This window comes from Labeo rohita, chromosome 8, assembly GCF_022985175.1.
Source record: "Labeo rohita strain BAU-BD-2019 chromosome 8, IGBB_LRoh.1.0, whole genome shotgun sequence".
In the NCBI taxonomy this organism is placed as follows: Eukaryota; Metazoa; Chordata; class Actinopteri; order Cypriniformes; family Cyprinidae; genus Labeo; species Labeo rohita.
In genome coordinates, this window is record NC_066876.1 from 26,237,473 (window position 1) to 26,256,796 (window position 19,324).

General features: G+C 37.2%; 2 protein-coding genes across 3 annotated transcripts in view; both read left to right on the forward strand.

The window, feature by feature from the left end:
- The window catches only part of agbl4 (AGBL carboxypeptidase 4), a 435,578-nt gene that overhangs the window by 306,270 nt on the left and 109,984 nt on the right, over positions 1-19,324 (forward strand). The gene's annotated exons all lie outside the window — the stretch shown is intronic.
- Positions 561-17,623, forward strand: bend5 (BEN domain containing 5). Of its 2 annotated transcripts, none has more exons than XM_051117093.1 (6): positions 561-874; positions 2,428-2,549; positions 4,632-5,004; positions 6,711-6,859; positions 10,458-10,671; positions 11,935-17,623. In XM_051117093.1, the coding sequence occupies exons 1-6, from the start codon at positions 706-708 to the stop codon at positions 12,129-12,131; spliced, it is 1,224 nt and encodes a 407-aa protein (XP_050973050.1). In that variant the 5' UTR covers positions 561-705; the 3' UTR covers positions 12,132-17,623. The 2 variants fall into 2 exon arrangements, with proteins under 2 accessions (XP_050973050.1, XP_050973051.1); XM_051117094.1 differs by lacking the exon at positions 561-874 and adding an exon at positions 1,075-1,283.

Consider the following 19,324-nt stretch of genomic DNA (forward strand, 5'->3'; position numbering starts at 1 on the left):
ATTTAACATCTATCATAATATCCAACAACACTTAAAAAACTAATAATAATAGTTAAATTCAAAGTGTATGGCATGGTTCAATACTATGGTCTGTATTATATTTCTGTAACTACACAGCTCAAAACTGGTAATACATACACAACATCTGATATTACACAAAATTTTTACTGACAAGTCTCTTCAAGCAATTCGCCCCAACACAAAGCATGTACTACTGCACTTAACTGTTATAAATTAACTGTTGTATAACAGTTATAGTAATGAACTCTGATACATTTCTCTGTAAAGTAACTCTAAATTAGAAAAATTACTTTTTTGATACCAGTCATTACTTTTTTACAACAGCTGACCTTTTACACAATTGATTATGATAAATTTGAAACTTCCTTTGGGGTTAAAATACATCATATTTTTTTTTTTTTTTTAAATATTTTTTTTATTTTATTTTGTTTTATTAATTAACGTCAAACGACATTCTAACCCCCAAAATAAACTTCTCATCACATCTGTGTTGATTAGTACAGTCTGTGGCAACCAGGCTCTGCATTTCCTCAACTGATACGCACCAGCCAGACAGAAGCATTCGATCGCAGAGGCCTCCCCAGTGTCTCCCCCCTCTTTGTGTTTATATGTGTTTTTTAATATCTTTTTTGAGGGAAACTGTCAAGCCCTATCCCAAAGAGCAGGGACCAAAGAGCAAAAATAATGTACGCTTTCGTGCGTTTCTTGGAGGACGACATGTGCTACGCGTTACCTGTGTCAGACGTGAAAGATTTCCAGCCTGTGCACAAAAGAGATTTTGATGATCAGAAGGTGTATGTGGTGCTGAGAGGCGCAGGCCAGCCTGCCAAAGCACACATCCTCGCCCTGGCAGGTGAGTTCTACTCTTCTCTTTTTATTAACTATAATAATAACCTTCATAAATAACAGTAACACGCGTGCTACGGTATATAAAAGCTTATCGGATCATCAGAAGTGTCATGCAACTTTGATGTAAATCATATTTTCATATTTGCATGTGCAGCATTATCTGTGAAGCGTTATATTACTGTATATTTACGGCGTAATATGAAAAGTTATCATATAAATGGTTATTTAAATTTGATGTGAGCTGCATGGACATGCTTTAACACGGAATGTTAAGAGAAGATTAATGATAGAACCTGAGTGTTTTGATATGATAAATGCATATAGACGGAGAATATGTCATAGGTTTGATGTCTCCTTGATTGTTCTGTTGTTTTTAGCTCATCGTGATTGCGGGGTTCGTGTAATAGAGAGAGGTAATAGTGTCTGTGCTTGACAAGCACAACAATATGAATATAAAGTAAAGGAAATGAGTGTCGAAAACGTCTGATAAGTTCGTAAAACTAGAAACGAAAGATAAGAGGGTTTTAAAGCAGAGAGGGGCTCAGGATGCTAAGCGATTGTTAGCTTGCTGCTAACGCTTCCTTAATTTATCCGCGGTGCATAAAAGCTAACTCGCGAGTAAACTCACTATAACACTAACAATCTTTCTAAACTGATAAAGATGCGTAAAAGCAGATATGATAACCAAAATGTCCTGCATTTGAACGGTTTGTTGTTTTTAGCTCAAGCAGCTAGGTTAGTCATCACATTAGCTAGCCAGGTAAGGCTTGTTTTGTGTTTTACGTCCCTCAGATTTGTTCAAAACTTTACGTCAGCATATTATTGTGTTAAATTATAACCAGCATGACTTGTCTGAGTATTATGTGTGGTTTCAATCAGTGCTGGTGGCATATCTGTTATCATGTGACACTTCCTGCTTCAGCTCAAGCTATGAAAACCTCCAACCACTTTCACTGCTGCCACTCTTCAACCAGGACTATTTAGATATGTTACTAATCTACATGTGTGGCTCAACCTGGTCTTAAAAACCCTGAGCTTGTTAGGAACAGGAGTTTGGAGTCCAGTACAGCTTTTAAATTAGTTTGCTTAACCTTAAGCAGTCTGCAATCTGCTGTGGCCAACCTTGACGCTCACCTGGCCGGTGTAAAACTTTTAATACATAGTTAACATTCGAGATCTTAGAATGATGATTGAGGGAATTTTCCACTTGGCATGATAACGGGTCAGGTAGGCACATTTATATGGCCCGTCTTATCCAAGTGGCCTTGGCTACTTGACACTGCATCACGCACTGACAGCTGTGACGACCCCGCCTGTCAAAATCATATTGATGCTGTACCATCAGCGTCGCTTTGCAAAGTTAAACGCTCCATTAATAGCTTATTGCAACAATCGCTAGTCATCTGTGTCGTTACAAGGTTACTGGGAAACTTCTCCACCAAACTCATAAAATGTTTCTCTTGCTGATGTGTCCTTGTTTTCACCATATCATCATTTTAGAGCAAAGAGGTGAAATATTATTTGTGTCTCTGACTTGTCTCCCCTCCTCTTTTTTAGAAAGCATTGAGGAATTTGAGCACAGTATTATGCAAAAGAAGATGAAAATACCCAAGATGTCCAACAGGAACACAGTGGAGAATCATTTTGGCGAAGAGAGAATGCCCCTTAGACATAAAAAGGTTGGTATTTTACGAAAGTGTTTTTAGATTTGGAAGACTGTAAGACATTTGCAGGCTTGCTGTTACTGGTCTGGATTTGTAGATGGGGAACATGTGGACAGATCAGGAATGGCTCAACAGGGATTTTCTACTGATATTAAGAGTGTGTTTTATATTCCGCAAGCAAAACAAGACAAAATACTAGAACATGTTTTGACGCTTACGGAATTTGTCCTGACATTTCAAACATTTCAAGCCTGTTTTGTTTAATCTGACAGTTTTAGCAAGATTCCAAAAGGCCATGTGTTTCTTTTATCATTGGGCTTGTTGTGTATTTTTTAGTGCCATGAGTTATTAATTGTGCAGTCCATAAAGTTTACAACCCACTTTTGTGTGCTCTTGCAGTTCACACCTCAAATACATAGAGTTTAATATAAAATGAGTTGGTTATTTTCATTTCACAGAACATATGAGCCAGTTCAGCTCTGAACTGAATTTTCTTGAGCCATTTTAGCTCTATTACAGTGACATTTATTAATTTTTAAGGGACTAGCAATGTTTTGGCCCGTAAGTATATATATTTGGTTATCGGTTATAGATTTATTAGTTTTAAATGCTTTTTAATCTATTTGAATGGTATTTGATACTATTTAGTCATGCATTTCGAGATCTATTTTATTCCAACAGATTTCTTTCACCATGCTATAAAGGGAAAGTCACACTAGACGTTCATACCCATGTGAATGCAAGCATATGAGTAGGATTGTGTGTATTAAAGTTCAAGTTTGGTGAACTCTGCCCTACAAATTTGGATAGTGGAAACAGATTCGATCTAAATATCAAAGATTGACCTCATCGCTTAATATTAAAACTTTTAAACATAATAGTTTACAGTGAGGAAAGTGGAGTGGATTATTATTTGTTATTTATAATCTATATTAATCCATTTTAAAAAATGTATACCCACACACACATGAACTGCAAGCTTTGCGAGAAGCTGTTTGGAGAGTCATGTGTCCATGCATTCATCTATGTGACATCACAGTGGAAATAAACGATGGTGTTAATTTTCAAGAAATGCTTGTTTAGAAGTTAAAAAGTTTTTTTATCTGAAATGATCAAGGACATTTTGTTTACTCATGAAATGACCTCTTTAAGATCTAGTGTGACTGCCCCTTAGTGTATTTTGTTAACTCATTAGGTGTGGAAATTAAAACTTAACCCTGGAGGAAGGTAGATATCCAAAACTAAATATAGTTGAGGTCAAACTGTTAAACTGCCCGCTATTCTTCAGAAAAACCTTCAGGTCCCACAAATTCTTTGGTTTTTCAGCATTTTTATGTATTTGAACTCTTTCCAACAATGACTGTATGGTTTTGAGATCCATCTTTTCACACTGTGGACAACTGAGGGACTCATATGCAACTATTACAGAATGTTCAAATGCTCATTGATGCTTCAGAATGAAAAACAATGCATTAAAAGCCAGGGGATAAAAACTTTTTGAATTTGAAGATCAGGGTAAATTAACTTATTTTGTCTTCTGGGAAACATGTAAGTAGCGAGCAGTACTAAATGAAAAATGTTATATTTAGGCAAAATGATAAAAATGTACACATCTTCATTCTGTTCAAAAGTTTACATCCCTGGCTCTTAATGCATATTTTTTTCTTCTGGAGCATTAGTGAGTGTTTGAACCTTCTGTAATAGTTGCATATGAGTCCACTTAAGAAGTTGTCTTAAGTGTGAAAAGATGCATCTCAAAATCATACAGTCATTGTTGGAAAGGGTACACAAAGATGCTGGTAAACCCAAAAAAAAAAAAAAAAAAAAAGTGTATTTAAACTTTTAAATGGGGTAAATTTGATAAGTTCCACTGTTATATTTGCTTGTTGGCTATATGTAAACATCTTTTATGTGAAATATCTTTTTCAGGTCTGTACTAAATAAGAAAACTAACATGCATTTTGTATGATCTCTTATTTTAGCACAATAAGTATGATTTTGCAGATTCTGCAAGGTGTATGTAAACTTTTGACCTCAGCTCTAGTATATTATAGTATGCAATTTGCACCAGTCAAGATGCTCAATGTTGTGATACAGGTCCAGTCACAGGAACAGCAGCGGGCCAGTTCCAACTCCTCAAAGAGCCTGGCTGCGGTTGTGGCACGACTGGAGAGGAACGCTGTCAACTCATGTACTGAGGGAGAGGAGCTGGACAGACTTACAACAGAGGAAGAAGAAGAACAGGATGAGGCCGTGGTGCCTCGTGTCCTATACGAGGAGCTTGTGCACAGCTACAGGCAGCAGGAAGAGGAAATGAGACGCTTGCAGCAGGAACTGGAGCGCACACGCAGGCAGCTGCTGCAACAGGCCAAGAAGCTCAAGGAGTATGGCAGTCTGCTGACTGAAGTCAAGGAGCTGCGTGATTTCAATCGACGCCTACAGGACGTCCTGCTCATGAGGCTTGGCAGTGGTGAGATTTGCATGAATCATACACATGACACACTTGACTAACTAAAGGGCTGTTCACAGCAACGTTGATGCCACAAAACAGTATGCAAATGTAAAATATTTGAATCAAAATCGTTGGAGAATGCAGAATTTTGATTCTTCTCTTAATTAAAGAAATTCATTGTTTTGATTAAAACCTAAACAATGAATCTGAATTGTAAATTTGTACTGAACTGGCCTTGACATGGAATTTCTAATTAGTATCAGTTTATATTATAACGGCTTCAAACATAGCTTATCCAATCAGAATTGAATGTTAGAATTGTCCATTTTACTTTTTATTTAAAGCTTCATATAGACCATTTCGCTAGATGTAAACAGCACTGGTCCAGAAGCGCTTCCTGTTTTTTTTGTTTTTTATTTTTTTTAATTTCACATATACAAATACATCTTAAAGGTGCTAATGTAACATTTTCATCCAGTCAAATGTTATGTTGGTTGTATTTTTTTGTGATGTTTGTGTAAAGTAAAAAAAAAGAAACAGGAAGTGTATCGGGACCAGTTTGTTTACATCTAGCGAAATGGTCTATAGCTCCCCCCCCCACTTAATACAAAAGCAGCAATGGCTGGTCAGCTTTAAGTAGGCAATAGTTAGTGAGGTAATTAGAGTCCAATTCAATGAAGACAAGATCTAGGACTTGCTGCATGTTCAGACAGCAATTTAAATGTGCTCTTGTTTAATTTTTAGGGCTGTCAGTCAATTAAAATATTCATCATTTGATTAATTTGGTAATTATTTAGCATAGCAAGTACTTAATTAATATTCTGCATATCAAGTAATTAATTATGTCATGTAATTATGTTATTAATTAATCAAATTAATCGCATACATCAATATTTGCAGAGAAAAGCCTTTAAATGAAGATAATTCACAGACATTGTGTTGTTGCGGATGAAAATATTGAATATACTTTACAAAAAGTGACTTTAAATGTCAATATTTTGTCATTTAATATTAGCAAACATAAGTGTATCTCCCAATCCATTTTGCAATCTACAAAACATGTTTTTGAGGGCCTTTTACACTGTTTTTGTACAAGTAAAAATGTTAGACTCACTGTTCTTTTTTTTTTTCTCTATAATTGTACTAAATTAGCATGTTAAGTTGGCAGCCTTAATAATTTAACATTTGTAACATTATTACAATTTCCACATAGTTGTGAGCTGCAGAATAAATCACTCAGATGAAGACTACAGTACAGGCTGCTTAAAGAGGACATAGTGTCCAGAGCGCTCAGGCCAGTGTCCCGGCCAGCTGCTGCGCCTGTGTGTATGTGTGCGTGGGAGGGAACAGACTGTGGTCTGGAGCGAGCTGGTGGAGCAGGCTGAAGATTAGACTGGCCAGGGTTCTTTAGGGTCAGACATGCAGTGCACTGACCGATATTAAAACTCAACAGATACATTAGAGCTTAGTGCGCCCAGCCACCAAGCCAGCTTACTGAGCTAAAATGACCCGGTTGTCTTGAGGCACGGGAGAGCCATGTTTCAGGCAGCGCTCCAAAGGGAGCGGGCCAGGGCTTACTGCGGCCACACTGGACTGAATTCAAAACTGTCATTAGAGAGCGGGGAACGTCTGCCGTCAACACTTTCGCAGGATTACACTCATCTTTCTCCTGTTAAATTGTGCTTCGCTGAATGCTGAGCAGTGTTTTGCTTTGCTTCTTACAGAGCCAATGCATGACAATGGCACACAGACAATCAAAGCAGAGGTGGTGGAGCCGATCAGCGAACCACAGGAGGTGTGTCAAGAGGAAGCCAACACTAGCTCCACCCACTCCCCTTCCCCGAGAACCGTCTACACCTTCAATGATGGAAAAGTATGTAGTCCTCTATGTGTTTTTACTCTGTTCAATGGTAACTGATTCTCAAACATCCCAAAAATACATGACGCCCAATATATATATATACACTACTTTTTAAAAGGGTAGTTTACCAAAAAAAAAGTAAATTTTGTTATTAATTACTCCCCCTCATGTCGTTCCAAACTCGTAAGACCTTTGTTCGTCTTCGGAACACGTATTAAGATATTATTGAACATTCAGTTCAGTCATTCTTTTTGTTTTCTTTGTGCACAAAAAGTATTCGTGTAGCTTTATAAAATTAAGGTTGAACCACTGATATCACCTGAGCTAGGGCTGGGCGATATGGCAAAAAATGTAATCTTAATCTTAACTTTTAACCGATTCTCGTTTTTTATTTTATTTATTTTTTTTTTACGATTTTTAACCAGTCAGCTTGAAAATGTAACTACAACATGATTCAAGTAACTTTCTCTTTATTAAGCCTCTAGTTAAGGACAATTCTGTAACACTTTAGTATAGGGAACAATTCTCACTATTAACAAGGTGCTTATTAGCATACCTATTCATAACATATTGGCTATTTATAAGTACTTATAAAATACATATTCTGCATGACCATATTCTACATCTCTAATCCTACCCAGTACCTAAACTTAATAACTACCTTACTAACTACTAATAAACAGCAAATTGCTAGTTTATTGAGGCAAAAGTCATAGTTAATGACTTGTTAATAGCAATAATTGGACCTTAAAATAAAGTGTGATTGAAAATTCTATTACAAATGCAGCACACATGAAGTTATTAACATGATGTAAATGTTAAACAATCACTTGTTAAGTATCTTTGCAGAAAAGATGCATGAACTACAACTACATCTTGTATAAACTTGTCTTATACAAATTATGTTAAGAAATAATATGAGAATGCTTTTAAAAAAAATTCTGAAAAGTCACAGTAATTCAAATTCAAAATGACTTAAGGTATAACACCAGTACACTATTATTAACTATAAATGTTCTATAAAAACAGTGAACAGTACCTTTCAGCTTGTCATTACCATAATGCAAACATGAACAATCTGACATACAGTAGTAGTTCTTCACAGGTTTTTTATTCTATTGCGCTGCTTTTCCGTTGTTGTTTTTTTTTACTAAGTAAACATGGACGCGTTTGACTGTTATACTCGCCTCTATGGCAGCATCGTATGGATGTAATGGCATTCTAAAAACGTGGTGCTCAAGTTAAATGAAATAAAAGCTCACTCCCATCTTCTTGCATGTTTTTCCTATTCCACTGCCCACGTCGCATCTTTGTCAGCACGAAAGCGCATTCTGTGTGAATGGGGCCGATGTGAGGGCAACACATGTGAGTGGTTAACCGTGTGTGCTGAAATGCATTTGGATCATTCTTTTACTGTTATCACTTGCATATTGTGCCATATGTCAAAGTGTCTAAATCTAATGTTTCTGTTCAAAATTCAATTTCGCAATTCCTTGATTTCTAAAAAGTACAATCGTGGCAAACCTTTAAATTCTAATTAACCAATATCCTTACTACCTTTCTGGGCTTTGAACCTAGAAAGCTCTCAGATTTCATCAAAAAAAAAAAAAAAAAATTATGTTCTGAAGATAAACAAAGGTCTTATCGGTTTGGAACAACATAAACATGAGAAATTAATGATTTTTGGGTGAATTAACCCTTTAAAAGTTTGAGTCAGTACGTTTTGTTTTTTTTGTTGTTGTTGTTGTTTTTGAAGGCATTAATGCTTTTATTCAGTTGGCAGTTAAGATTTTTAAGAAATCATTTCTATTTTAAATATATGCTGTTCTTTTAAACGTTCTATTCATCAAAAAGTCTAAAAAAATTCTCATGGTTTCAGCATATTAAGCAACTGTTTTCAACATCTTGCTGACCCCAAACTTTTGAATGGCGGTATACAGTGTGTGTATATATATATATATATATATATATATATATACACACCCCACTGTGTATATTAATTAAATAATGGCAAGTGTGACTTGTGATGAGACTTTCCAAAGTTATGGTCATCATTGATATTTACTTGATAGGTACAGAAAGAAAAAAGAGGGACTTGACTTTGGTCATTAGTTTAGTAGAAACAGTATTCCAGCTACCCATGTAACTGTTGTGTAAACAAGACAATTCAGTGATTTTTGCTGATGCTCCTGTGTTAGCGCAATTCAGTGTTTCTTCTAATGTTTTGCAGTGGTTTGGTTTGTCTAATTGACTAGTGAAATCCCTTCTACATCCTTCCCCCCATCAGTCTCAAAGGGCCTTTTAACCAGAACGCTTGCTGTGATTTTGAGCCCTGTTAGCAGACATCGGGTCCGCGTTTTGCGTTCCTCCGCCTGCCTCGCATGACAGGGGGGAATTTGTGTTACATGCTGAAAGGGTTCTCAGTTCAAGCGTGAAGAACAAAAGCAAATTAGGCCCTTACACATACGCACACATATCCGGCATTAATTATTTGTACCACAGGAATTGCCCTGAGTGACAGGTAGCCGTAGAAAAGCAAATCTCCTCTAAGTTAAGAGCAGTGAAAAGCTTGTCTGCTGGACCAGGGCCTAAAGCACATTAGTTGCATTGGGGAAAAGCCACTGGATCCGAGCCTGAAGACTGCTCAGGGTGACAAAGCAGAAGGCACATTACCTCAGCTGTTACTCACCAGCTGCCCATCAATCCACCTGATGGCTTGTTGGGCCGTGTCCTCCACAGTGTGGCTTAAAAGTCAACACTCTGGTCTGGCATCTGTCAAAACACATTACTGCATTTAATGAACCCAGACACCTCACCACTGAATTTATGTGTGACGCGTTGCTCGTATGTGCCCATCGCTACCTAGATCTCAGAGGGTTTGTGGCAGGGTTTTAGTGTCATTGCGTACCACCAAACACCAGGACCTTCACTGGACAGTGTTCCTACAGAAGGTCATTTCTATAATGAATATATATTTTCTAGTTTTGCTTTGCTCTAAAATATTTCATCAGGTAATTATTGCTCTTGAGTAGAGTAAAACTTGGCTTGCAAACATCTGGAAAGGTCATGGAAATTCGTTGTTTTTTTATTATTATTTTTAATAATAGGGATCATAAAAATGTTTTTTTTTTTATTATTATTTATATTTATTTATTTTTTATTATTTAGTTTAATTTTATTGGACTCCTGTTTAAACATTGACAAAGATTCTGTTTTTTATTTATTATTTGTTGCCTCCTCAAGTATCTATCTATCTATCTATAGCTGCTTAGGCCAGTACTAACTAAAAACAACTATTTATGATTTAGATTTATTTTTTATGTCAGGCATCTTTTAGGATCAGCAAGGTTTATGTAAACTTATGTGCTCAACTGTACAACATGCGACGCAAACCGCTGTTAACAAGCTTAAATCTGAATCACATAGAATGTTGCATTTCATCCTCCATAAACAGAGCTGTTTAATTCATTGTGAAGGGAAAGCTACCATGTCTCAGACACACTTCGGGGAATAGACCACATGGCACTGAAGTGGCAGAACGTGAAAGCAAAATCTTGTCTGTGACAGTGTGTATATGCTGCATATTTGAAGAAGAGTGTGTCTCATGCAGGTGCACTTGGGTGGAGGGATTTGGGTGGAGGAGGAGAAGTGGCACCAGCTACAGCGGACACAGGGAGACTCGAAATTCACCAAAAACCTGGCGGTGATGATCTGGGGCACGGAAACCCTAAAGAACCGCAGCGTGACTGGTGTCGCTACCAAGAAGAAGAAAGATGCCCTGCCCAAACCACCGCTCTCACCAAGCAAGCTCAAAATTGTTCGAGGTAAACGCTATCTTTAAAAGTTTTGTTATTAAAATTAAATTAAAGATTAGGATGGGGCTATATTTCTGGCTTTGCTGATAGAAGTGTGGAGAATTGTTAGTGTGTAACAAATGTTAGCTTTCAAAACTGATAATATCACAGTAACAACTGTGTGCAATAATGACAAAAACGGTATCTTGATATTTTCTGGAATTTTGTCAATAACGATAATTGGACAGTTTTTTGCTGTGTATATTATTGTGCTGGCACTTTGGCAGGTTTAGGACTTTGCAGACTCCCTAAGCTTTTTATATTCTTCATGTTCTGTGTGGTGGTTAGTTTGCAGGAGTAATGAACTCTTCCAGTAAGTTTAAGTAGATTTTTACTTTTTATGGGCACTTTTACCTTTGTAAGGGCAATTTTTGATTAACCTAATTAAATGTATGCATCATCATTTGTGTTAAATTCTTAAATTTAATCAATAAATTCAAATAGTAGGAAACTATATGGATGTTTCTAATCAAATGAAATGCAATGCAGAGGTTGCACAGAATCTGCATCTGAAGTGGCATTTACATGCATTTACACAGTGAATAGGAATAAATGCATTTTAAACCTGCGTTACAAATGCAGAAATTCTGATGTTTAAAAAACTTATTGATATTTTAAATGATTTTGGGTTAAAAAAAGTCAAATATTCTTCAAATATAAACCTAAAATTGCCAGTAGGTGGTGGCAAATCACTGCATGAGTGAGTCATTGAGTCTTTCATTCAGCCGATTCATTCAAATGGCTAATAATTCAGTAACGAAACACTGTCACGTATTGCTTAGAGATGTGAAACATTTCTGTTGTGGCTTTGTTTGGAACTACTTTCGCTGACAAAATAAACCAAAAACAGAAACTACGGTGTCTAAAATGCAAGTCGTTTAATATTAACTTATTGAACTGTTTTATAAAGTCAATGTCAAATTTGCAATCATGCTGATGTTTGGAGAAAAAAAACTGTAGTATTGTAGTAGTACTGTATTTGCCCCCATATCTTGAATTTTGAGAGAATTCTAAATGTATTTTAATAGTAAATAATAATTTTAAATCACGCAGTGAAACTCTAGTTATGATATTATAGTTGACAATATGTATGGCACACCCCTAGTATCAATTAATATGGTATTTTAAAATTATATTTAAATAAGTTAAAATTTTATAAGAAAAAACACATTAAATTACAAGGATTTTTTTTCTGTTTTCTTTGCTGATTTCTAGTCTGTTATTTCGTTCCAGAGTGTCTTTACGATCGTGTGTCTCAAGAAACAGCCGACAGCGCGGAGATCACCCAGCGATTATCCAAAGTGAACAAATACATCTGCGAAAAGATCATGGATATCAACAAATCTATCAAGAACGAGGAACGCAGAGAGTCCAAGCTTCTCATCCAGCAGACGGTGAAGATGGAAAACTTCCCCTACGACGGTCTGTAGGGGGCGCTGAAGTTGTCACCATAGCTCATTCGACTCCTCAAGGACTTCTGGTGGAGAAGGTGCACATAATCACCGGCGCTGCCAATTGAGATTTCCACTGATGCCCTCCCAAGACCACTCTGTCTTTTACTCACGTAGACCCTGTTTTACAGCCTGTCTGACAGTTTTACCTCTCTCCGCACTGCCTTAGCATGCTGGTGTGCATTCTGTGAGTGAATGGGGCGGGTTTTTGTAAGCTTTAACGGGGGGGGTGGGTCGGATATTATGCCTGACAGACAGGAGCGATCCTTTAAATCGTGTGTGAGAAAAATGTGTTCGGCACATCAGCTTGTGTTCTGTGTCAGAACATGTCCTAAGGAGGTTTCCCTTCAGAAAAAGTCTTCTTGTTTCAGGAGGATGTTTGCGAGGTGTCATAAATGCTGGCTTAGAGTCGGAGTCTTAAGGGGAGGTAGGTCACATCACAGGGACCATCTGCTAAAGGTACTTAACATAAAGAGTTGCACTTTTAAACAGGGTCACACCCTGCGTCGTCTTAATGAACGATTGATTTAATTAATCAATCTAGGCCTAATTGCTCCCGTTAATTGCTTTCCTGAGATGACTACTGATGGTCTGTTCTTGTTCTTGAGGGGTGGAGAGGTCGCATGTAGTCAGTTGTGCTAAACAGTTGTCCTGGAAGACGGACTAGTGGCGTGTTTTTGGAGCTAAGCCACAAAAAGTTGAACAAATCGTTCTTAAAAGTTAAGTTATGATCATCAGTAGACTTTGCTTGTTCGCTTTAGACTATATACTGCCTTCAAGTCCTGTGGTTTAGAAGTTGTAATTACAATGATGGGTTTTCAAGTTATTTACACTGCTGTTCAAAGTTTGGGTTGGTAAGATTTTTTTTTTTTTTTGCATAACAATGCTGCATTTATTTGATCAAAAATACATTAAAAGCAAGAATATTGTGAAATATTATTACAATTTAAAATAATGGTTTCCTATGTTAATACATTTTAAAAAGTTAAATTATTTCTGTGATGGCAAAGATAAATTTTCAGCAGGCATTACTCCAATTTTCAGTGTCACTTGAACTTCAGAAATCTTTACTAGCCTGGTTTCCATTTAAAGTTGCAAGTTTTTCTTATGCACAAAAATTGGAATATCGCACAAAACATTTGCGAATAAGCACCGTTTCCATCCAACATGTGACAGCGAACAAAATCGTTACATCATCATGTCTCATAGCGCAGTCACATGACTTTTTTTGATGCTTATGAAGGAATTTATTCGGCAAATGCGTTTCCATCTCCCATTATTCGCATTAACCCTTTTTCACACAAGTCAAAAACCACCTCAAGTGAGCATAAAAATGTTTTTGCGAAATAAGGGATTTTTATTCGAAATGTGGCGTTTCCATCACTCGTTTCTGATGCGATACTTTCTACTTTCTTCTAATTCTTCTTTGCTGTAAAATTAATTTCTTTAAAATAGGTCTTACTGATCTTTGAGTAGCAGTGTATGTTTTGACCGTTTTTTTTCATTTGGGACCAGAAGAAAATCGCACCAGTAATTCAGATACTCTTTATAAATCTGATTCAGATGCCATATTTTGACGTATACTTGAATTCTTATTGGCAATTTCTTGTTGTGCACAAAAAGCACCAGAGTTGACAACTGTACAGTAAAAATGACGTCAAGTATAAAACAAGATTCTTGTAAACAACAAGAGCACATCCAATTTGATTTCAGTGTACTTGATGGACTAGCCATGGGACAGGAGTTATTGTATTATCGGGTCTAGAGAGATGGAGACCACCTAAGACCTTTTACCAGCCGTAAATTGCACTTGGGACGGAGGCTAAGTGGAAATCAGAGCTGGGCTGCAGGGCCTTTTTCCAGCTGGCAATCATTGGGAACTGTGTTCTCTGTTTTATAGCAAGCTGTGATTGTAATATGAGCTGATATTGCTTTAACTGCACTTTGGTGTGAGTGTGGAGAGATGCCAGGCGCCGTGTGCGGACGTGGGGTAAAACTGTCAGCAGTGCTCGGGAGTTACACATCAGCCTCATCCTTCTGGTCTCACCCAACAGCAGGGTCTCTGCTCTAGCCCACCTGTAGAGGGCGCACTTACTAGGGGAGGAGATAAGATATCGTGACAACTTACAATGAGCCATGCCATCCACACTTTAGTCCTTTGTCTCTCCCCTTGTCGTCTTTACTTTCATCACAAACAGTTTGTGTGGCTTGTCGGCGTAACAAAAGAAAAAAAAGACCCTCTTGCAGATTTGGGTTCTTGACTGTGATGCCATATCGCTTACTGTGAATTAACAGATCACAGATCTGCCACGCAAAAGCCTCCCTGTTTTTTTTATTTTCTCACTTTTTTTTTTTTTTTAAATCAAGTACGTTTATTAGTGGGGAGAAATTTTCAGTGTATATTTGGTGTATATTCTCATGTTTTTAAACATTTCATCGTCGCATCCAGGCTGCACCTTATCTTACTAAGCTTCTGGTTCAAAACCGAGTCAGACAATGTTGTAATTCTGTCTTTATCTTCGCTGGTTCATATATAGTTTATAATCATTTCTACTTTTACAGTGTATATGTGACGTTTCGCTATTAACGTAGATCCTGGGTACTCATATTTCTCAAAGAATGCAGGGCTCTTCACGAATACATCATCTCTAATGACAGAAACCCGTATCTTAAATTGATACTATCATGGATTTTTTACCGCAGGTATCTCGATGCTTCAAGAACTTCAATTTATGAATTTCACCTCACTGTGAGTCATTTGTTACGGACTATCATTTCATTTGGAGTCATTTCCGTCGAGAGGCAGCCGTCGCCCGCCTTTCCGTTCCAAGGAAGTCATTGTCCATCTCTGACAACGTAGCACTTTAATCCTAAGGAGGGAAAAAAAAAACATAAAAATCCATCAATGTTGGCTTCTTTGTTGATTTACCCAAGCCAATTTAAAAAAGAAGTCAACATAAACATTTAACAATGCTTGTGAAAAGACATTCACGAGAAAGCATAAATCAGCTATCAGTTTTCTGCCACTCAATAGCAGTTTAGCAGCCATTTGTTTCTCATTCTCTCGAGCCTGTGAAAGCGATTCCTTTTTTTTTTTTTTTTTTTTTTTTTTTTTTCTTTCTTTCTTACAGCAACGTACCTCCAATATGTCAAGGTAATTACGTGAGAGGACAGATTGTAATAAGGTTCTTTTGTTCCACTGAATGTCTTTCTCTTCTTTTTTTTTCTGTAGATATTTCCTGTATTGTGTGATATGTATTGCCACACTTATTGAATATTTGATGTTCCATAATGAGCGTACGTACTGTGCGGGTATACTGGAAAATGACAGCTTTAGGTGTGCAGAGGTTGAATGATAGCCAAACTTTATCATCGGTCCATGTGGTCATATTTTTTATGGAGATTTGCTAGTGGAATCGTTGCCTTGAAAAAGACTACAGCGTTATGTATTGCTCTCTTGCTTTTTTTTTTTCAGCCTCGCAGCTGCGCCAAGACTAAATTCGGGCACGGCGGCGTTCAGATCCGAGGAAAATTAAAAATTAAAAGTTTCTTCAGTTGTGAGATCAAACCAGTGAATCCCATCAGGGAAAATCCGACTTTTAAATACAATCATGTACAGTATTTATAGGCTAAAAGGCTACAAAAGCGAAGCAGTAGCCTGGCAGAGGCTGTGTTTTTCTCTTCTGGGAGACTGTGGTAAGGCTGGTGCCTATGCTTTCAGTGGCTATGTAATAGTGGTGCTTAGCTTTGGGCTGGTCTGTCCGGTGCAAAGCGAATGAGGGATCAACATATCATCCGAGTTGTTCTCGCCATATTGTCCGGGAGGCGTTTTGTCCAGTCTGAATGCGTGTTTGGGGGTTTGTGTTGTTCTGTTGAAAATAAGCCAAAGTGGAATCTCAGCAACGGACAGTTTGTGATCAGTCGTTATGAATATGAACTTGCACAAAAACGACCCTTGCTAAGGTTGTCCACAGTTATCTAAGCTAAACCAACAGGAAAGAAACAGCCGGAATATATTTTTACTGCAAACGTTGATTTTACAAGGTGTTGCTGTGCTGCCGACATCTCCGTTGTCTGATTTATGTTGTTTTCTGTTCTGTATCAAAACAGCATTAAGCTTTACATAATGGAAATTGCTATATTGTTCAATTTGAAAAATCTTTAATCATTTGTTTTTTTCTTTACGATGCCAAAAAAGTAATATGCGGATGTTTTGGGGGAGAAAAATAGTTAGCGTTGCTTCAGCCTGCTTCAGTATCCTACATTCTGAGATTGTCAATCAAATGCTGAGGACCCGCCCACACGCCATAGCGATTCCGAAAACTGCCCAGTATTCCGCTATAGCGAGAATGGCAACTTCCTGTTGCGCTTTCAATTTTTTTTTTCACGATCACAATTACATTAAAGGATCCTACTCAGAGTCAGTCTTATTTAACGAACGATATTCTCAGCTCTACTAGTGAAAGAAATGTATTTTTGATAAAAACACAAGTTCAGGTTATTCTTAGTCTGGAAAACAAGCATGTAGAGTCACAGTCCTACCTCATTGCTGCTCATCGTCTGTGTTCCTAGGACAGTCGCCACCCTCGTACCTCTTTCAGAGACCTGTGTATATCAGTCTATATGGTGTAGATTCATTTCAGATGTCGTATTTTACTCCCTTTAGAGCTGTGTTGATGTTTCTGTGGCATAGATAGCGTTTCCTTGCAGTAATTACATTTTTATCCCATTGATGGTGCTACAGCAGGCATGGGTTTCTAATCTGTGTTACTTACCTCAGATGGTGCTAATTTTTCTACTTTTCTGGAGGCCGTTCCGCTTTGCATGAATAAAACTGGTTGTTCGTTTTATAGCAGCAGGAATTTTGGGATAAAAATAAAGCGTCAGATGAAATCTTCGGAATTGCATCCAGCATGTCGTAAAAATTTAGTTTTTCATTTCTCGAATAAGACATACCTCTCTAACAAATTACCTCACATACTCTGTTCCAAATTAACAGAATATTAAAGCCGTGCACGCAGGATCTATCCGTGGCCATATGACCTTGTCTTTTATCGTACAGTACGAACCTAATGCTGGAGTAAGAAACCTGATAATCCAAACCATCTACCTAAATATTACTGGGCAGTTGACTCTCACAGCAGTGTGGTCCTCAGCAGTTAATGTGAAAGTCAATCCCACTGTAGAAATACAGTGGAACTAACATGGTAGTCTTATTTTTGGTGGTGGTGGGGATGATATTTTGCAGTAAAGGGTTTTCTTAACTTACCAAAGTGGTTCCCTCCCAAAGAAACTCTTTGTTGTTGTCGTTAAGGACTGTTTGGGAACAAAGTCTCCGATTTGCGTTTCAGTTTTCAGCAAAAACGGTCTTAGAAATACGGGTGTGTTGAGCGACCGCCGCTCAGCAGAGCGTAATTAGTCCGTCCACAAAAATACAATCAGTCGCGTGTTTCTGTGACATTTTATATTAATACAGACAGTCGATTCATTTAGAGCGTGTAACGTGACAGCTGAAGGCAAACTGTGTGATTTTGTTAGCGAACATTTTCCTGTCAAGACGTTTTTGATGATTCTGTGTCATGTGAAGCAAATTTGTCATGGGCTTCGTGAACTGACCTCAAGACCAGACAGTGAGATCGGGGGAAATTGATCGTACTGCATTTGAATCTGAACATTTTGCATTTTCATTTAACTTTTTTGTCTTTATCATGTCTGTCATCTCTTCATTCTTGCTGCTGAATAAATATCTAGAAACCTATATATATATATATATATATATATATATATATACATATATGTGTGTGTATATATAAAAAAAATATATAGATGTATTAATCAATATTTTTCGGGAAAGTCGTTGATGGAGAATGTCGGATGAAATAACTGTGAACATGCTCTCTTTCAGGTCTGCGTTTGTGGGTGGTTGTGGGTATTTTCTTTTGATATGGTCACATACTGGTTATTATAGCATTGGTTTTACCACGGAGTCAGCGAGGGCTGCTGTCAGCAGGATCTTCCTTCTCACAGCAGTCCCTGTTCCCCCCCACACGTTAGGTCTGCTTTACTTGCACACAGATCAAGCCTAAGCCTGGACTAAAAAGGACTCTCAGTGGAGAATTTTTATTCATACTGTGTTTTTAGGTTGAACCCGGCTTAATTTCAGCTAAACTTGGCCTCGCTGCACCTTGAGTCTGAATCCACGGGGACTCAAACAGAGAACAAGGATAGAAAGACAATGGAAAGCGAAATCAAATGTTTCCACGTGAACCAGTTGCACTCCTCACCTGTGCACAGCTGGTTTCGCCGGTTAACATCAGTCGTGTGTGTGCGTGCGTACGTGTGTGTGTATGGGCGTGTGTGCTGAGTACTCTTGTTCAATGTACAGATCAACAGAATAAATTCAGACTTTTATTCTACAAACAAACCCTCTCAGTGTGAGCCGTTTTCTTTTTCTCAATAAAAAAAAAAAAAACTGAATTGATACCATAACTGTGGAAGTTTTAAGTTTAAAAATAAATCATTCTGACCTTAAACCTTTGAATGGATTTAAAAATAGATAGTTCCAGTCCTTGATTCTGATTGGTTGAGCTGTGTTTGAAGCTGTTGTAAATTACTCTACAAACATCCACCTTTGTTTACGTCGGTGCAACTTTGTTGTAGCCACAACTGTTTCTAAGGAACTACATTGTTTGGTGGAAGAATAATGTTTTTATTAATGTCATTACACATTATTTGCTCTGTTTTATTTTGTGAAACGCTACTACATATATGGAATAACCGTTTTATAAAAGCAATAAGCCCCATGAAGCCATGCTTTACAGTGAATTTAAAACAGCTAAGGGGGTCCAAGGGGGTCTGTGTCGTGCCTAACAATGCCCCTCAACTGTTATAAATTTAGTGTAAACCACAGCTTCGTGGGGATTATTGCTTTAATATATCATGGCTAATAGAGAGATAGATTTAATGCATCCTTATTAAATGCAAGTATTAATTAAAAAAAAATTGTACCTCACACTTTTAAACAATGCTGTATTTATATATATATATATATATATATAATAGTATAACATATAATAGTATAACATATATTTAATAGTACTATTGTTTACACAAATTCTTTGTATTTTTGGCTATATATATATATATATATATATATATATGCCAAAAATACA

What these genes read in the sequence shown, in the direction of transcription:
- bend5 (XM_051117093.1), top strand. Translation starts at nt 706, where the DNA reads ATGTACGCTTTCGTGCGTTTCTTGGAGGACGACATGTGCTACGCGTTA. An exon ending in TGCCCCTTAGACATAAAAAG is followed by an intron (nt 2,550 to 4,631) that starts GTTGGTATTTTA and finishes GTTGTGATACAG; the next exon opens with GTCCAGTCACAGGAACAGCA. An exon ending in CAAGCTCAAAATTGTTCGAG is followed by an intron (nt 10,672 to 11,934) that starts GTAAACGCTATC and finishes ATTTCGTTCCAG; the next exon opens with AGTGTCTTTACGATCGTGTG.